The following is a 20,219-nucleotide window of genomic DNA, read 5'->3' as shown; positions in this document are numbered from 1 at the left end:
GGAGCATCCATCCCATCACTGTCCTAACTGCCAAAAACATCGGCCTAATTCTGCCTCTTTGTAACTTTCTGTTTAGTACGGGGTTGGCTCTTGGGAATCCATGCATAGTAGACGCATCATACCAGCTCCTTGTATCTTGACAGCCCTCCAAACGTGTGATCTCCAAAGCCTTTTTCATAACAGCAAGATGGTCCAGAGAGTTATAACAAAAGCAGAGAATAGCTGACTGTTTAGTACAATTGTTCCCATTATAAGGTGAAAACTAACATTTACTTCATTTAGACAAAAGAACACCAGGGCATTAAGATTCTGCTTGCAAATGAATGCTAACTTGTTTACATCCTTTTATCGATACATTTACATATATAAGCAGGCTCTGCTCCTTAACAAAAGGGGAACTGAAAAAACTCGAGGATGTTTATTTTAGCAAGTAAAAAGGGAAAAAGACAAAAACCAAACCAAAGAATTTGCAACAGGTGCCTTGAGAGAAAGCATTCTTTATGCCAACGGCAGCAAATCTTGGTCTTCCACAAGTTTCCTCAGTGGCTGTACCTCCATCTCTGATGAAGGAGAGCCATGGCATCAACTGGCACAAGACATAATGGACACACAGGACTGTAATGTGTAATAAAGCAAATATTTACATTAAGCACAATACAGCAATTTATTTAGATGCTTAAAATGAATACAAAGGGAAATAAAGATCACAAAATTATACATACTACAACAGTGTGTCATATATTAGATGGTATAAATGACTACACCAGGGTGGTGTTTAACTAAAGAGAAAACTAAATATCCAAAAGGCAGCAGTCATTGGTTTGCTGCTTCAACACAACACACTTTCATACAGATCTAAAAGGTGTCAAAATTAGTAGCTGCAAAGTCAATTCTTGCATGTGATTTTAGCTTAAAAGATTTCAGGAAACATCTGAAATACCAGTTTTTGTTTTTGTCAGCTGTAATGTCAAGGATATTCAGAACAAGAAAAATTCTATAATACAAGAGAGTCCAGATATATATCTTATGTGGCTGGCCTCTGTTGCGAGATTGTACAAGGTTATGTGCAAAAACTAAGTCTGTCCCGAAGTCCACACTAGCGTAGTTTCAGGCTTTTGCTAGGTCAACTAGATACAGCGCTTATTAACACAGCAAGGGCAACACTAAAAAAAGAAACAAATCTATGATGGGTACACAATAACAATATCAGAAGCATCACTTGAATAGGTCTAAAAGACTGTACAAATATACATTTCAACTATTCAGAATGAATACATGAAAAAAAAAATCAATTTCCCCAAAGTCTACTATACACATTGGACTGGTAGCTTGTATGTTGGCCCTACACTACCGTTTGAATCAAGAGAAGGCTTCTCAAGGACATCCAACCAAACATTTTACAGAGGGAAAGAAATGTTGAGAAGGCAGATAAAATAAACCTCTGCGTTTTCTCGTGTGCGTTCATGAGCCCCCAACTTACTGGTTTTTCACATTTAGTTACTGTGCCTGTCACAGCACGTTCTAAAGCAAGATCAGCCAATCATGTGTCATAGACTTAGAAATAACCACGTGGATCGGAGTGGCCACATGTCCCCACAGCCTGATGACCCAGCACTCAAAAGGCGGTACCAGTTAGAATACAGCTTTGCAGTCATACTGAAAGGAGCACAGAGTTCCAGGCTGCAGCATCTGTCACCAATGCCAGAGAAGCTGGCCCTTACGCCTGCTGGCTGCTCAGTTTAACTCCGGTCAAGCTGCCGTGCATGGGCTCGGCTACTCCATCAGTCATGTTGTCAAACTGCTCCCCGTCCTCACTGTCAATTGTGCTATTCTGCCACTCAATCTGTGGGCTGGATAAGCGCTCATCATTTTCAGTTGCATTCTTCCATTGTGACTGGTCCTTGGACCAAAACCCTTCAACTTTTCCATAGGAACTATTCTTCCATTTCAACTGCTCTCTGTCACCTTGCATGGTAGCCTTTTTTTTGGCAGCTGGCTTACTGCTCCTTGCATCTTCACTCTGGGAAGACTCATCGGACCAGGTTCCTGTTTTCATCTCGCATGTGTTGTCCTCGAAGTCTGACACCTGTTGGGAACCAGGGCCGCTCTCAGATGGAGAAGCAGCATCTTTCCACTCAACAACGTCATCTTGGTCCACCTCACTATCAGAGGCGTCATGCATTAGTTTGGTTGGTTCCTCAGTCAAATGAATAGTTTCATATTTTGAACCATCCTCCTCTTTTTGGTCTAGCTTCTCAGACTCTAAAGCATCCTCAGAAATTACCTTCTGTATGTGTTCCTCTGGGTTATCATTAGGGATTTTAGGCTCAACTTCAAAAACAGGGTCAAAAGGGCTATCACTTCCATTGGATTCTTCTTCCAAATTTTCAAAACTGTCTGAGGAACTGTCATCTTCCTTCCCAAGGTTGAGCTTTTTGTCAGCAGTTTTACTAGCATTGACTCTGGAATCCTTCTCATCATGATTTTCAAATAGCCACTCAGCATCAAAATCCATCTCATGCTTAACTTTGTTTAATTCTTTCATGTTGAAGCCCAGTAACACACCAGGCTTATACTTTTCACAGTCTCGGACACACTTCTTCCTCTTGTTACTAAAATGGGAAGCAATGTCACTCTTCCACAACCATAAACTGGCCGCCAGCTTCTCAATTTCTCTCCTGGTGGGATAGGGCTGCTTGTTGAAATATTTTGTTAGGAAGCTTTTCCTGGCTTCATAGGAATCATCTTCATGACCCTTGGGGTCCAAAGCTAAAACAACAGGCTCCTCAGGCTTCTCTTCAAAGAAGCTGGGCGAATCGCTGTCATCATCTAACTTTCGCTTTTTCAGCAAGGGAAATTCCATTTGCTCATAAGTGCGCTTCACAGGTGCCAGGCCTGGTGACTGGTTAAGCCGAGAGGGTGCATTTGTCTTATCTTGGCCATTCTGGGTCTTTCCAACACCCCTGCAGTGGACCAGATGCAGAGTGATAGTCGAGGCGGTCATGTTGCTGGTATACACGCCAAGGCAGTGGATGCATTTGTAGGTAAGCTTTTTCTCCACTGGGTGAACCGTCTGAATAACCTGGTGCCTCTCTCTTAAGTGATGTGCAAGTGCATCAGATATGGGTCCTTTTAGGATTGAAAAGCAAAGAGGGCAAAGGGTTTTCCCGACATCCTTTTTATAGGGCACTGCAGCTTGAGGTGAACTTTTAACAGGAACATCTGCCTTTTCCTGAACTTTTGGCTGAGGCTTTGGGGGGACTGGAGGGTTATTCTGGGCATGGTAAGCAACAGATTCAGCAGGGGCATCTCTCAGGTTGTATGTAGTTACAAGGAGATGGATGTTAGTGTGACTGCCCTGCTGCAATGTCAAATCAAAACTCAGAGTAGAGTCTGTTTTAGGTCCCATCTCTTCGTCAATGTGAACCATCCGCATGTGTGCTGCCATCTTTTCCACATCATTGAAAGTTGAACGGCAATATGGACAAGACAGACCATGAATTAACATGTGGTTGAGCAGAGTGTCTGTGGGCAAATAGCGATTACAGTAGAGGCATTTGCTAGTAAAATTGTGTATTTTCATAATGTAGTTGGCTACTGCTGGGACTTTCTCAGCTTTATGTTCTTTTTCGAAGTGCACACTATAGACATTTTCAGGAAAAAGCTCATTACAGATTGTACATATTTTCCACTTCTGAGTTGAGGAAGTATTGGGTGGGGGAGGGCCAGTGGCAGCTGCAGTAGGTTTGGAACTGGACTGACCTAATACTCTGGATGCCTGTGACTGGGCGAGGGAAGGAGACTTTAACTGGCCCGATGAGAGAGACGAAGCATTTGGAGACTGCAGCGAGTATCTTGCTGGTGCCTGGGTCCTCTGCTCTGACCCAAGTCCGTAAGATCTTCCATTTCCACTTGGAAGTAACTGCTTCACAGACTGAGACTGTTGAGGGATGGAAACTGGTGCGTTGCCACCTAGACCCAGTCTCATTGACTGACCAACGCCATAGCCCTGGCCTACAGATTTGACTCCGTAGTTGTTCTGCTGTAGGTGAACATTGGACATCATGTTGACTCCTGTAGAATTTAAGTTAGGCTTTGGTATTGAGAGTCGATTCACCATCTGCTGTGATGGTAAAGACCGGACGTTTCCAGAAGCGAGGGAACCAATTCTTGATTGGAGTCCCATGCCCTTCTTGTCTTGAGGTTTGGGAGCAATCAGCATCAAGGGTTTGGATCGGGGAACCACCACATTTGTGTGCCCAATCATGGCAGTGACCTGATAGCCTATGCGTTCATGGTCTTCAATGACATGCTGTACCAAAGCTTCGTAGGACTTTGGCATGAAAAGGCATCGCTTGCAGTGAATACTACTTTCTTCCCGGGCATTTGTGCCTAAGGGGACTGCACCATTGAGTGATTTTTCTCCTGCCTTTGCTATGTAAGGTGCTGCCACATGCTGAAAATGTTCCCTGTAAATGTGCTTCCTAACTATTTCATAAAGAGGATCTCGGTAAGTGCACTTCTTACAGTAATAAACAGCTTGCTCTACACTGTCAGCCTGCTTAGGTTTAAGGCCATCGCTTTTGCTTTTATCTTTGAAAGTGCTGAGGCTGCTACTTGGTGCGCTGGCGTTTGGAGCATGAAATATTTTAATGTGTGTTTCCAAAGTCTTTTTGTCTGCATTGAAGGTACAGTAGGGGCAATTAAGGAGAATCCTATTTTCAAAGTCTTCACTATGGACATTCCGGAAATGACTTTTGTAGGCAGAGAAAAATTTTGAAGAAAATGGGCAAGCACTGCAGCAAAAAGGTTTTGTCCGATAGTCCTAAAGAAAAGACAAAAACTGGAATCAGAATGCCACTTCAGATAAGCAGTAACAGGTTTTAGGCTATTTTCCCCCAGTCTTTTTTGTTTTTTTTTTTTTGCGGCACGTGGGCCTCTGACCATTGTGGCCTCTCCCGCTGCAGAGCACAGGCTGCGGACACGCAGGCCCAGCGGCCATGGCTCACGGGCCCAGCCGCTCCACGGCATGTGGGATCCTCCCAGACCGGGGCACGAACCCGCGTCCCCTGCATCGGCAGGCAGACTCTCAACCACTGCACCACCAGGGAAGCCCCCCACTGACAGTCTTTAAGAGACATAATGCTATTTTTAGAACTGAAACTCTATAATGCACTGAGATTTGAGTATCAATTTTTCCTTTTGCAAAATGCAAAATAAATTTATAAAATATTCAAATGAGAAAGCTGTTTTAAACGAAACACTTGTTTTGGCATCACAGTGTAAATAAAAACTCCATTCAAAGTTCTTCCTCAGTGTTTTCAGAAAAGACCAGTCACATTTGCTCATTAGTTTTAGAGAAACCAAAGACAAACGGCTTCAAGATAAACATTTTAGTTAGAAAGGATAAAAATAAGCTAGGTGAAATCACTACAATTACTCTGTGAACTGGTAAGTTGCTGAAGGCTTCAGATTCACTATATAGTAAAACTCAGGGCCCAGAGTGCTGTAGTGCAATTAGGCATATGATATAAAGACACACCTTTGATCCTCCCCATCATGGAAAAATTTTCATAGAGAAAAAGGCTCATCTTCAAAAATCTGAAAACATTTCCCCCCTCTGATCAAAGTATAGTATTCAGTTTTCACTGAGATCAAAAAACTAATGATTTGAAAAGTCGGCTTTCTTCTACAAGCCATGCTGTTCCTTCTTAAGAGCAGCTTCAAAAGAAGTAATGAAGTGACAGCTGCTTTGATTCAAATTAAGAAATTAAATAAAAATTTCCTACGGACTGTGAGGAAAGCAAGGTGTTAAAAAGCCAATAAAAAAGTAAAGCATTGCAGAATATAGTGGTATCAAAGAGCAACTTACAGAACCATGCTCATTAACATCTGTGCAGTTGGTCCTTTGAAGATAGGTGAAACACAAGTTTGGTGAGAGGTGATCTTTTTTCCCCTAGAAACCTAAGAAACCTACCTTGTTTCAGATACCAATTCAAACCAAAATGAAATACTCTGGTTCTCCTTTAAGCTCAACCCTTTTTTAGTATTTGTAAAACTGAATTAACTAAGTGATGTGTCCCACTGGAAAGCTTTCATATTTTAAGACTGCTGGTTAATACCCTTTCTTGGGGTATTTCTAAGAAAGAAACATATGACTATATTATCAAATTTCTGAGGTGGATTTTAAAAGTACTGATTCCCTGCCAAGTATGTTCCAACAGATGAACAGATCAATAATCCAGAATTACTACAATCACTTGAAATAAACAGTGGTACAGTTTGAATTGATAATCACTTCTCCCTGTGGAAAAAAATCACCTATAACTTCATTTTTGTTATATCATCACCTATTGATATTTGCCGGCATAGCTGGTGCCCTTGATTACCTAATACTGTTTTTAATTCCAATTTGTAAAAATTAAGCTGCACCACTCTGCCATCCTACAGAGCCATCTGTCCCATCCCCCATGTGCTGGCTTAGGCTACTACCCGGAGAGGTTGGGTGACAACACAGATGAGTAAGAAAACATAAATGGAGGCAAGAGCCCTGTCTTCTCTTCTCTAGAAAAAACAAGGATTGCAACACAGAAAAATGATGGATACCCTAGGTGAACAGAATGCTGGAGGGAACATTTTAGAATTAGAACCAAAAAACTTTTGACAGGGGTTAGGGGAGGAGAGGGGAATGCTGGTATATAGTGGGCTTCACAACTTTTAAGTAACAAACTTTCCTATTCTTCTTACACTTGAAGTTTCAGTACAATGACAAAAAAAAGACCAAAAGTTCTTCCTAATTTTCCCTACCTCTTAGGAATATATGAAACAATCAGTTTCAACACTTCCCACGTTAGGTTGTTGCCTACAACAATGCAGTACCATGAAAAATAGAACTGAATAGAACTGGGGAAGTCTCCTGTGCCACTTACCTGGTTTTTTGTAAGTGAAGGGTCCCACAGTCCTACATCCTCCCATGTAGTGTTTTTCAAATAAAAGTCATTAGGTTCAAACTGTTTAAAATCCTAGAAAACAGTGAAAGAAGTTTCAAAAACATTGTATCAACTCTAGCTCAACTTTACATATAAATCCTATCTCTAACTAGGGTTGGGGAGATGCATAGGAAAATCGACACCACCGAGAACTCAACTAGGATCTAGGATCGATAAAGCTCTAGGAAATACAAAAGGGCATATGGATGTTACACTGAACTTTTTATATCAACTAAACATTCCCCTGATGGTCACCAGGTTTCCAAAGAAACCACTGGAAGTTCTAACTAAGTAAGTAAAAAATTCAGCCACATATTAATACCAAAGCACCCTTCGTAAGAGTACTATATAACTCATCAGTTGTAATATTAGAATGGAGTGTAAGAGAGCAACATTCACTTATAGTGCTACAGATGAGATATTCTGGTTCTGTGCAAGAAAAGTCTTTTGTGGGAGATGGGGGTGGGGTGGGATTGGACTGGAACGAAAACTCAGGATTTCTGAACCCCAAAAGGAGGAAAGCTATTCAAAGAAAGCAAGTAGTATTATGTTAAATTTACACTCTTGTGTAAAAATTTGATCCCCTCCACCCTGAGACAGGAACATAAAGAGTTTTATGGTAAAATTCCTCTTGTTCCTAAAAGGGTCACAGTTCAGTGTGGAAAATCAAGTACACATATATTCCAGAGTATGTAGTGGGCGCAATAATGGGAGGAACAAATCAAATGCAGGATAGAAAAGGTACCTTTAACATTTGCATTATTTATTCTTGTGAAGATTACCCCACTGCATGGGAAGTAAATGGACTGTTTCATCAGGCAGATCTACCTGAAACTGAGGGACTGAACTGCCACACCAGGGACGACATAACTAGAGAAATCCAATTTTGAGAAGCTTCAGTCTTCATGATATACCCCTAAAGTAGGATTAATAGGAACCAGGAAAAGAAAACCTGTTGCATGAAGGAAATTGCTTTTTTACTTTCAATTCCATCCAAACATTTACTGAGTGCCTATTACGTGCCCAGCACTGTGCTAAGTGCTGAGGATACAAAGATGGACAAGGTAGTTAAGGTCCCTGGCCAGCTGGAACTTAAAAGGCTAGTGGGGAAAATAGCTTTAAACATTTCTTTCCAATCAGAGGTTGTTGATCAACTAACCACAAGACCTGGAGTAATGAGATCTAGAAGAGGAGACCACTACACTGGCTATCCCACAGGGCTGTTAATAAAGCTCATAGAATAAAAAGGCTAGAAAAACAGTTTGTGAAGTCCAAACTGTTACCTAGGGGAAGATAATAGTCTACGATGGGTCAAAAGGGCCAACAAATGCTCAAATCCCAAGGAAAGAGACAACAAGCACCCAAACCACCACGCCTCAACAATCAGAAGGTCAATCAGAACATTCAGGCATATCAGAATGAGAACAGGCTCTGGAGTCTCACAGACAGACCCTGCCACATGCTCAGCTGTGAGGTGGACCTATTTCTTTACTGGTTCTTCATCTGTAAATTGGAGATAAGAATTCCTATATCCCCTAGGGGTTGTTTTAAGGATTTGAATTTAGAGACCATTTTAAAGCACCTAGTAAAAAATGACTGATGTGGTATGTCCTCAGTGGTAACTGCTTTTGCTCCAGGATGCAAAGATGAAAAAGCCCATTTTAGGGAGAAGGGAACAAGTTAGGCTACTTGAGAAAGCTCAGGCAAAGCCAACGCTGCAGTTAAAATACAGAATCACCCCAAAGAATTAACGATCCTGGCCACTGACACAAAGTAATGGATCAGAAGCTGAGTCATGTTAAAATTTAAAAAATGACATGCTACTTACTTCTATGTGTTCTTTACAGTATTCCAACCCAATGTCACTAAGTATTTTTTTCACAGTTTTCCGGGCTTTTCTTAAACTGCCAAGATTGTTGACAGGAAGTTGGAACATAGTTTCTATTGGAAAAAAAAATTTAAGTCAAGTCAAAACATGTACAACTTGTGATATTTACTAATTCCACTGATGGTAGGATCACAAACCCTGGCCCAGTCTGACAAAAAAGGTGAATAGATATCCTTATCCAGCATGTTCTGAATACTTAGAGCAGGCAGGCAAAATAAGTACTCTCTGATCTTTTCTATTTTTAACAGGACATTTTATATCACAGGTAACATGAATCTAATGTGGCACAATTCTGATTAGACTTTTAAAAAACTAGTTTGGTGATGAGCTTATTTAAAGTTGAGAATGAGGTTTATATACCAACCGATTACTTCAAAATCAAGTGTGAGTGCTTTTCTCCTTGTGATGCTGAACCTCTGAGAACAGAAAAATGTTCACCATTTCAGCATCATTACCACATAATTTTGAGTGCCAGGGGAAATAAGTTTCTGTTGTCTGGGAGCTACCCTTCGTATTGCTGTGGTAACCGTAAGTTTCTGCACACCACCCAAACGAAAGACAAGAATGGCTGTGTAACTTGCCCCCCAGCCAGCACCACACCTGGACAAAGGCACTCACTAATGCCACGGAATGAATGCTGAGACGGGGAAAGCTGGGCACTCAGCACCAGAGCAAATAATAACTGTTACAGACTTTGGGGGGGTCCCTTTTGAAAAATGAAAAGCTTATGTGTGTATGAGGGAATTGAAAAATTATTTAAATGACCCAATACATTAAAGAAGAAATTTAGACCCACTTTCCCAAGTTCCTTAAAAACAAAGGTTAAGAAAATAAAATTAATAAAACTTGGGCAGCTGAGAATTTGTATGGCTTCCAATGTGACCATAAATGTTTCCTACAAAATAGTGTAAAAACTAATCATCGACTTAATAATCCAAATAAATTTTGCAAGATATAAAGTAGTTCTAAAAATCAAAAACAGGCAGAAACAAAAGCCAATGCATCTGGATTTAAAATTTAGTATTCAATACATGAAAATCTGGTTTTCTAATTAATCAAGGCTGTCACTCTATAATACCACTACCATCTGTAAACCACAATCATAAAGTCAACTAATACACATGTAATAAGATATCATGTTACCTCACTTATTATTCAAATCCAAACATCAATATTAACTATGAAAAATGGAAAAAAAAAATGAAGCCTACCAAAATGTCCCAGCAACTTCTAGAAATTCTAAATCTCAATATGTTACCAGAACTTCGTATACCTGAGGCCAAAAGATGAATGCAGTTCACTGCAAAACACACCCTCAGGATGGAACTCCTAGTTATGAAGCATGACTATGGTATCCTCTGCACTCTGCCATCTAATAATCTGTGTATCATTTAGCTAACAGACTTAGAAGTCAGTTCTGATACAAATTAGTGTGCGTTCAAGGCCAAATCCATTATTCCTTGTGGAAATTTTATTCCTAAATTGTTCTGAACCATCTTTTTGATGGTTTAAAAAAAAATCAGTTGCTTAATAAACTGATTAAAAAGAAAAATCTAGGTTCGCACAAACTAGGTCATTTAGAGAGAACCACCTGATAGAAAAATGTTTCAGAAATACAAGAAAAGTGTTCCAGAAATACAGGAAGTGTTACAGGCTAATTCTGAAGAGACCAGGCATCAAAATGAATGTCCATAAACACCCAATTCTGAAAAGAGACATTTTGTTTCTCCATTCATTTTATCAACTCTCCACGGGCCAAAATCCAGTTCTTCTGGAACATCCCATGTGAATCCTGTTTCACTTCAGAGCACAGACGTACCCCAGAGGCAGCCCTTTCTGGCTTTCCCTGCCTCCTGGATAAGCACAGCAAAACACACACACACAGATTTGGAAATGCCGCCCCCCCCCCCCCCGCCCTACAGAAAACATCCTAGGGAGCCAAACTGCAGCTCAGGATAAAGGAAAACCCAGTTTCCTATGGAAAATACCAGGTGTTCTAAGTGCCCACCCACAGCTAACAAAGTTGTTTCAAGACCTCCAAGTGAAGCACCTCGCTGCTTCGTTGTACCCAATTTATCCACCTACGGTTCTGAAAAAGTAAGAATATGCTCTAAGGGAGCTTAGTTACAAAAAACTTATTTATAGACAGTGATATTTCAGCAATAGAATAAATCTTAAGTTTACTTATTTGAGTTGAATTAAACAGGTTTATAAATAAAAGTTACATTGCTTATTGGAAAATGCTACAAAAAAGTTATTTGTTCTATGATTAGCTAGGAGGAATCCAAGTTAAAGTTTACATCAGGACTTCCCTGGCAGTCCAGTAGTTAAGAATCCACGTTTCTGCTGCAGGGGGGTGCGGGTTCGATCCCTCGTTGGGGAACTAAGATCCCGCATGCCGTGCAGTGCGGCCAAGAAAAAAAAAAGAGAGAAAAAGTTTACATTGAAAAATGTAGAATATTCTGAGTTAAGGTTATAACTGTCTTCATAAGCAGATTTCTGACATTTCTAATGACCTTGGGAATTCTATCATCTGCCCCTTTCCCCAGATGGAGGTACCCTCTGCGGAGGCCATTTCCAAGATTTTGTCCATCTGGAGCTAGAATAACACATTCATATGTGTTGGCATCCTCAAAAGCACTTAGAGATTCTTCTGGTTTTTCGCTTATTAAATAAAACACTTCTCTCAGTATATAAAGCAGGTATGTAGTATAGGAATATAATAAGCAAAGAAGGCTCCCTCCTACTCCCATCCTCCATTTCCTGTGTCTATTTCTTAAGCTTTTCTATGCCTGTAACAAGCCAAACGTTCCTTGTAAGAAAGTCTCCAACAAATTCTTACCAGTTAATGTTAGAATCATGGGTGATAAGAAAAAGAACTCAAGGGCCCTATGTTGTTGTTGTTGTTGTTGTTTTTCAGCCCATCACCTGCTGTTAAGAAACAACTTCAAATCAACAGCTGCCTTCAGGGTTCATTGATGTTATCTATCTGATTCTTGGGGCCCATACCTTTCTATTTACTCTGTTAACTGAGGGGTAAGGACAGAGTAAATAGGAAGTTGACTGCCTGAGATTAAGGGGTGTTCCTCACTTTTGAATAGGAAGAGATGAAAACAAATTCTTACAATCCTTACTCTTAGGGAGGAAGATGTCTTACAATAATGTCAAAAACTGTCTAGAGATGGGCATTGAAAGGAATGCAGAAGGGTGGGATTACTTTCCACATTTGTCCCCAGTGGCTAAACCTTTCTCTTGAGCCTCCCTGGCTATCAGGATGGCCATTTTGACGAGGTCAGCACCATTTCCCAATACCAAGGAGAGCTCCCTTCAGCCAAACCATACATTTCTCAGCTCATGGCATAAAAAAGGGAAAAACATCCAAATTAATAGAACGAAACCACTGTTCATCAATCATTTTTGGAGCACCCTTCCCATTAATGTGCTAGAAACAGAAAGCTGAACAGGACACAGCTCTTCCCCTTCAACAGTCCATCGCTTCTGGGGTATACAGCAGGCACTGGGTCACTGGAGTAAAGGTGCTTGCTTCTCCCTGCCCAACTTCCTCTTGGAGCCACTCCTGCCGCAGTGGAGGTGCTGTCAGTTAAGAGGCCCTTCCTCCACCGTGCATACGACACAGGTTAACCAATTAGTGTTCTATCTCTGCAGACACTGGTTAGTACAAACCTGGACATGTGCCCCAAACAGGGCGGACAGTGACGATGCGAAAAGCACAGAAAGGGAAACACTCCTGTTGATACTGCTTAAGGTCCTCAATCTAGCTGTGCCTGAAAGATAGCCCCCTTGAACCATCCCTCCCCCAAACTTTTCATGAACAAGAACAAAAACACATGATCAATTTTGCTTAAGTTTTGGTTCATGTTACTTGCAACCAAAAGTTCTGGTAGACCCACTGGGTAGTGGGACAGAGAAGAAGTGAAGTGAATAAGTAAGGGAAGATGGGGAATTTTATGCAAAATAATTATTCTTGTGAACTGGGACTAATAGGAAGAATAGGAATTTGTCAGGGAGATACAGTTATTCTGAAAGAGGCGTTGGCCCATCGTTTCATTAATCAAAAACACTGTATGGAAAGAGTAAAACATTTTGTAAATTCTAAAAGATTTTGGGGAAAGCTCAAACCCATTAATAATGGAGTTAACGCCTGCGATCTATTAACTGAAGTTAAGTAACTTTTGGTTAAGCATATGATGAACTAGACTTAAATTATTTATTTTTGAGAATGATTTAAATTCACTGTTGAATAATTCAGCCACACTCCTTATCAATCTGCAAATTATACCCACACCTACTAATTAGGGCCAAAACATTAAAGTTTTACCAATAATCCCGGCCAAATTCCCACTCAGAAAGCAATTCCTTCCTCAGAAAGCAAGAGTCAGATGGCTGAAATGAAAATCTGAGATCTGCAGCCATGATGACTTAAAACCATATAAATTATAACAATACGTAAGACTGATCAAATACATGTACCTCTTTTCTCACCAAATACGAAAAGCAAAAGTACTCCTTTACACCAAGTACAAAGAGGGTAAATAAAGGCCGAGAGAACCTATCTCACGAGGAAATATCTACAGGCCAACTCTGTATAAGAGGACTGTACAAGGATGATGATACAACATCAATGACTGTGAACTTCATTTAGGCAAAGAGGTCATTAACTGAGAAACGTAATTATAATCATTTATGAAACCAGAGCTCTGCCAAAAGGCTTGGATCTAGTCAGGGGCTGTACTCAGGCTCATCTGGGTCAGGAAGATGGAGGGGAACCCAACAGATGAGAGGACTAGTTTAGCAGGCTTAAGGCAAGATTTGCAGGACCTAATGTACCAATAGTCAATGGGGCTTGTCTGTGTATCGCAGTTCCTCTGCAAAGCCACCATATCAAGGATGGCATCATTTAGTCCCTGTTTTTAGGGGCAGAAGTATTTATAACTGTGCCATCAGAAAGTAAAAACAAAACAACAAAAATAACCCCCATAAAACCCAATCTTAAACCTTTGACTAGGCACAGATAATCAAGCCAGGAGAAAAAAAAAAAAGCCTCCAAATCAAACTTCTACAGATTTTATTTTAAACGACTCCAAGTATGGATCTAGCGTGGCATTTTCCAGTATACAAATTCTTCATATTTTTACGTGCATTCTTGTATGTTTCAAGTTCCTAATAAGAACATATGGTGCTAATTTAACATGCCAGTAAATATGATGGTGTGTCCTAGTTTCCATCACCTGCAGGCATAACCCTGCTACTTTCTAATATTTGGGAACTGAAATTTGAACATATACCAGAATGACAACTACTGCATCAGTTATACTGTGAATGCAAATCTAGAATTTTCATAGAAAAAAACATTTCTAACACTGTACTGAGAGCTAGACCAGGATAGATACTTCTTCCTGCTAAAACCTAAACACAAGTTACTTAGACTAAACCAGTGGTTTCCACCACCCCACCTGACCTTAAAAGGGGTGAAATCCTTGTTTTTAAAGAAATCTTAGTTGAAATATAAAAAAGATAAAAAGTGGAGGGAGGGGGTCAGGTTGATGGAAAGAGAAAGAAGGAAAAGTTCTCCGTTTCCAAGTATCTCCTTGAAATAGTTACTTGTCTAAACTAAGCTCATAATACAAATTTATGCCAAGGTGGCAGACTACTGAAATGTAGAATCTGGACCTAGCGGACAGTCAACCAAAGCATGACGTTTGATGGCTACAGCAGAATTCCAACAGTTCACTGAAAATCTCCCCTAAATTACAGTTTGATCAGAATATGGTTATAGGAAGCCCACAGTAAGCCTAAGGATTAGAACGTAGTTTATACTCTGTTGTTTTTTTAAACATTTCTACATTAAAGCTGTGAAGAAAGATACAGCCTCTCTGGAAATACCTTTTTGGTAGGGGGCGGGGGGGAATCAAAGGCTGGAAATGATGCCATTACTAGTGAAGAAAAAAGGCAGCAATATTTTCTAAGTTAATAAATTAGGAAGACTTTCAAACTACTACAATATAAACAATTTCATTTTTGGTACATCATCAACCCAAATTAATATGTAAGAAATTCAGATCCTAAATCCTTAAAACAATACTCCACTTAATGCTGGTGCACATATTTATATAATCCACACTGGGGTTTAAGAGTCAGATATTTGAAGTTTCTATAAACCACTGATCTAACTAAAAATATTAAGTTATGCTATTTTCTAAGAGACACAGGCATTTTAAGAAGATTCTCACAAAGAGAATCAAAGCATCAGTTACTTCATTGCTACCCATGATGGCACTTAAAAAAATCTGTGATATCTCTGTGGATTTTGAACCCATTAAGTTAAAAACTATTTAGGCAGAAGGAAAAAAATCATTCCCATATTTCTGCTGTTTTCTCCTCCTGCTACCCCCTCAACAACATATTTAATACCTGTCAATATCACTCACTGAGTAAAAAAAAAGTGTGGTCACTGTAAAACACTTTCTTTTTATAACCAGCAAGTGTTTATCTTTCCTGACTATTCTGGGATCCAAAGTGGTGAACACAGACACCTTATTTGCTTTTCAGGATGTCACTAGCCCTACATTTAAATTAAACCAGATGTAAAAAGCTTTATGTAATATTTGTATTTGAAAAAAAATGAACCTTGTAAAGTCTTTCTAGAACCACCCTCCGATGAGTGAACACATCGAGACCCTAGAGCCTACATTCAGTCTGGAAGCAATCACCCTACTCAATCTTTTTCTAAAACACAGTCCTGAACAGAAGCAGCTTATCTTTCAATTTCCTATAAGGTTTGGCAAAAGACCTTCTGGATGCCACAGGCTCGGCTCTTCACATAAAGGCAGCTCGGTCTCCTCCTTTTCCTCTCTTCCTCAATCCCAAATACCACGAAACAAGGAACTGTCTGACTATCCAGGGGCAGAATGCTCTTCTGGATTAGCAGATAAAACTGTGCAGCATGACAGAGGTAAAAAAGCAAAGTTTTAGTCTTCCCTCTCTTCCATCTCACCAGAAAATGTTCAGTAGTGTTGAGGCTAAAAAAGGGAGTATTTGGAAAGCCGAGAAGGATTAGAAAGAGAAACTACTTTGCCAATGAAGACATACTTGCACCAAAAGCTAAATTTAAATAATGAACATCAATTATGTTGCTTAGGATAATCATATTAGAACACTGTTAATAAAGATAAGAAGCAGGCAGGAAATGTAACTAATTTTTCTTCTGTTCTTAACTACTAACTGCATTAATTTTTTACTATTCTTTCAGTTTGGTAATAAAAGAAACCCAATTAACTGAGTAAGTGTCAAATATAAAACTGCCTCCACTTCAGAAAAAAAAGGTTTTCTTCAAGTGTTTAACCAAATCAATTATTAAATTCCTTAAAATTAAGTTTTCGTAGGGTGGGATACGGAGGGTGGGAGGGAGGGAGAGGCAAGAGGGAAGAGATATGGGAACATATGTATCACTGATTCACTTCGTTATAAAGCAGAAACTAACATACCATTGTAAAGCAATATACTCCAATAAAGATGTAAAAGAAAAGAAAAGAAAAAGAAAAAAGTTTTCGTAACTATTTCTTTGGTAGGTGGACTATATTTACGCAAGGCAAAATGAGTGTATTCATCTAAATACAGCATCCTGTACAAAAATGTTTTATCACAGTAATACTTTTGGCCACTTTCTATGAACAATGTGTGAATCCTTTCCACAAACAACCCTGCTCTAAGAGACTCTCTGCCTGATTACTTTGTGAGGGAAGCACAAACCCCACCAGGCATCTTGTCCCACACTGGACAGCTCTGTTCACAAGTTTACTCTTTACAATGCTCTGTAACCTGCCCACAACTCTCAGTTCAGCTACAGACGTCTAATTACATAGCCACCTAACAGCCTCTCAAGTTTTTAAGACACTTCCTCCTTCCCTCTCAAGACTTCCCCTTCTCCAAGTTAGCCATGCTCAGTTCTTTTCACCATTCCTTCTGTTATCGCCTACGCCAGTCTCCAATGAACAGACTCCAGTTGGTCAATCTCTGTGGTGCCCTGAATAAACTGTTATTCCAGATGTGACATAATCAGGTCAAGTGGGACAACACTTCTCTAATTCTGGATATTATTTTTAAATTAATGCTCCTAAAAGGTGCATTTGTGTTGGTGGCAGCCACTTTACACATATAACTACAGTCAATCCCTTTTTTTTTTTTGCATATGTGCTGCCTTTTTCAGCATTAGCTGGTTTAGCTGATGAGAAAGATATGCTATTCTGAATCCATGTCTGATTAGAAGAGAAATAACTATCAACAGTCTTTAAGTATCTTCTCAATTGAAGGGGCATGAACATTCTAATTCCAAAATGAAGAACAAAGTACACGCCTTAGGAGACAAGAGATTGAGATTCATATTCTAACTAAAATCAGTTATGAAAAAGCAGCACTTTGAATCACTGAAAAGAACCTAGGGTTTTGCCTAATCTAAACTCTTCTCATTTTACAGATTAGCAACTGAGGTGAAGCAACTGGCTTAAGGGTGATGAGCGTGTCAATGACAGAGCTGGGTCTCAAGGTCATCTTCAGACCTAGAATGCAGTGTTCTTCCCATTACCCATGCAGATGAAGCTCTGATCTCTGACATTAATTAAAAGTAAACAACAGCATGTTATATACACACATCTGAAAGTGCCAGAACTTTAATACCCAAGGTTGAAATAACCATAAATAATTCAGCCAAACCAGCTCAAGTGGAGATACGGAGATTAAGAATACACACACAGGGCTTCCCTGGTGGCACAGTGATTGGGGGTCCGCCTGCCGATGCAGGGGACACGGGTTTGTGCCCCGGTCCGGGAGGATCCCGCATGCCATGGAGCGGCTGGGCCCGTGGGCCATGGCCGCTGAGCCTGCGCGTCCGGAGCCTGTGCTCTGCAGGGGGGGAGGCCACAGCAATGAGAGGCCCGCGTACCGGAAGAAAAAAAAAAAGAATACACACACATATCTCAGGTCAGATGGTCCCATCACATCCAAAGAAGTGAAACATGAACTCAGCTCTGAGACCACTTGCCCTAAAGCGCTTTTAACATCACCGTGGATGCCAACAGTCACTAGATGGTCACATATGACGGATATCTTTCTATCCAAACTGTAATGGTAATATATATATATTTTTTTTTAATTAAAAAAAATTTTTTTTTTAAATTTTTTTGCTACACCGTGCGGGTATGTGGGATCTTAGTTCCCCAACCAGGGATCAAACCCATGCCCCCTGTAGTAGAAGCAAGGAGTCTTAACCACTGGACGGCCAGGGAAGTCCCTGTAATGGTAATATCTTGCAAAATGAAAACCACAATTTTAGAATCCTTCAATAAAACAATACCTTTTCAAAAACCAGATATATCCTGTCTCTCCTATTGATAATGGACCAGTTATGCATTATCAATACTCAAAGCACAGTCTTCTGAAAATTGCTTGGGAAAAGCAGAGGCTTTCGTCATCTTTTTTCCTTTTCTAAAGGGCAGGGGTAGGCAGGAGACTAGTCGGCTCTCAACTAACTACCTCTTAGTCTCCTTTCCCCTGCCAAATTCCGTTCATTCTTGTTACAAAAGCAATTGAGAAATGAAAACATATGCCCACACAAAAGCTTGTACACGTATGTTCTCAGCAGTCTTCATAATATCCGAGAAGGAAAATCAACCCAAATCTCCATCAACTAATAAATGGTTAAGTAAAACATGGTATTGATACAATGGGATATGATTCAGCCATAAAAAGGAGTGAAATACCGATATATGCTCCAACATGATGAACCCTGAAAATATTATGCCAAGTGAAAAAAGTCAGTCACAAAAGGCTACTTATTGTATGATTCCGTTTATATGAAATATCTAGAATAGGCAAATCTCAGAGACAGAAAGGAGATTAAAGTTGCCTAGTGCTGGTGGAAATAGGCGGGGGGAATAGAGGGTGATTGCCAAGGGGTACTGGGTTCTTTGTGAAGAAAATATTCTAAAATTAATTGTGATAGGTGCACAACCCTGAATATATTAGAAAACATTGAATTATACACTTTAAATGGGTGAATTGTATGGTATACAAAAGATATCTTAAGCTGTTAAAAAAAAAAGCAATTAGGCCTAGTATAAGATTACAAGATGTAGATAAGGCAAAGAACACAAATAATTTTACCCAAAGACAATAGTAAATACTGGGGTATACTTATCCTTCCAGATTTTATGCATGCATAATTTTTCTCAAACAACAAAAGGAATAGATGTATTTCAGTATTTACTCAAGCAGCAAGAAAACCAACGTTGCTTGAAAATTTTATAAATTCATTTTTAAGAACTATGCTTTCCAATACGGCAGACACTAGCCACAAATGGCTATTAGGCCCTTAAAATGTGGCTAGTCTGAACTGAATTGAGGTGCTTTAACCTTTTATTGTGCTACCCTCACCGCCATCCATCTCCACAACTCTTTTCACCTTGCAAAACTGAAACTTTATCTCCATTAAACAGTAACTCCCCATTTCTCCCCACCCATCTGCACCTGGCAACCACCACTCCGTTTTGCCTCTATGATTCTGACTACTCTAAGTACTTCACATAAGTGGAATCAAAGTATCTGTCCTTTTGTGACTACTTATTTTACCTAGCAATGCCTTCAAGGTTTATCCAGTTGGAGCATCATGTCAGATTTCCCTTCCTTGTACGGCTGAATAATATTCCATGCTATGTATGTATCACATTTATCCAGTCACCTGTTGGACACCTGTTCCGCCTTCAGCTATTGTGAATAATACTGCTATGACCATGGGTGTACAAGTATCTCTTCAAGACACTGCTGCTGGATCACATGGTAATTCTGTGGTTCTACCATTTACACTCCCAACAGTGTACAGTTCCAGTTTCTTCACACCCTCACCAACACTTTTTTTTTTAACAGTAACCATCTTAATGGGTGTGAGATATATTTTCATTGTAGTTTTAGTTAGCATTTCCCTAATGACTAGTGATGTTGAGCATCTTTTCATGTGCTTTTGGGCCATTTATACATCTTCTTTGCCCATCTGAGATATGCTTTTTTTTTTTCCATCTGAGATATGCTTTTAAGCATAAAATATACTTGGGATTTCCAAGACTTAGTATGATAAAAATGCAAAATATCTCATAAATACCCTTCCAAAAATAGACTACATGTTAAAATGACAATACTTTGGATATATTGGATTAAAAATTAAAATTAATTTTATTTTTAAAAACGTAGCTACTGAAAACATGGATAAACCTCAAAGATATTATGCTAAGCAAAATAAACCAGTCACAAAAAGACAAATATTACATGATTAC

The 20,219-nt window shown here is 39.7% G+C and overlaps 1 protein-coding gene across 2 annotated transcripts in view; it reads right to left on the bottom strand.

Annotated features, from left to right (window-relative positions):
• Positions 1–403: 403 nt before the first annotated feature.
• ADNP (activity dependent neuroprotector homeobox) overlaps positions 404–20,219 on the bottom strand; it is a 30,281-nt gene continuing 10,465 nt past the window's right edge. For both annotated transcript variants that reach the window (XM_060124496.1, XM_060124495.1), the window contains exons 2-4: positions 8,818–8,930; positions 6,930–7,022; positions 404–4,825 (exon numbers count right to left, since the gene is read on the bottom strand). In XM_060124496.1, coding sequence (XP_059980479.1) covers positions 1,718–4,825; positions 6,930–7,022; positions 8,818–8,925 — 3,309 coding nt within the window. In that variant the 5' untranslated portion in view covers positions 8,926–8,930 and the 3' untranslated portion in view covers positions 404–1,717. The remainder of the gene's footprint in view (positions 4,826–6,929; positions 7,023–8,817; positions 8,931–20,219) is intronic.

The sequence above is a fragment of the Lagenorhynchus albirostris genome, chromosome 15 (genome assembly GCF_949774975.1).
Source record: "Lagenorhynchus albirostris chromosome 15, mLagAlb1.1, whole genome shotgun sequence".
NCBI lineage: Eukaryota > Metazoa > Chordata > Mammalia > Artiodactyla > Delphinidae > Lagenorhynchus > Lagenorhynchus albirostris.
Note: the sequence above shows the minus strand (reverse complement) of the source record. Positions and strands in the feature narration are given on the sequence as shown.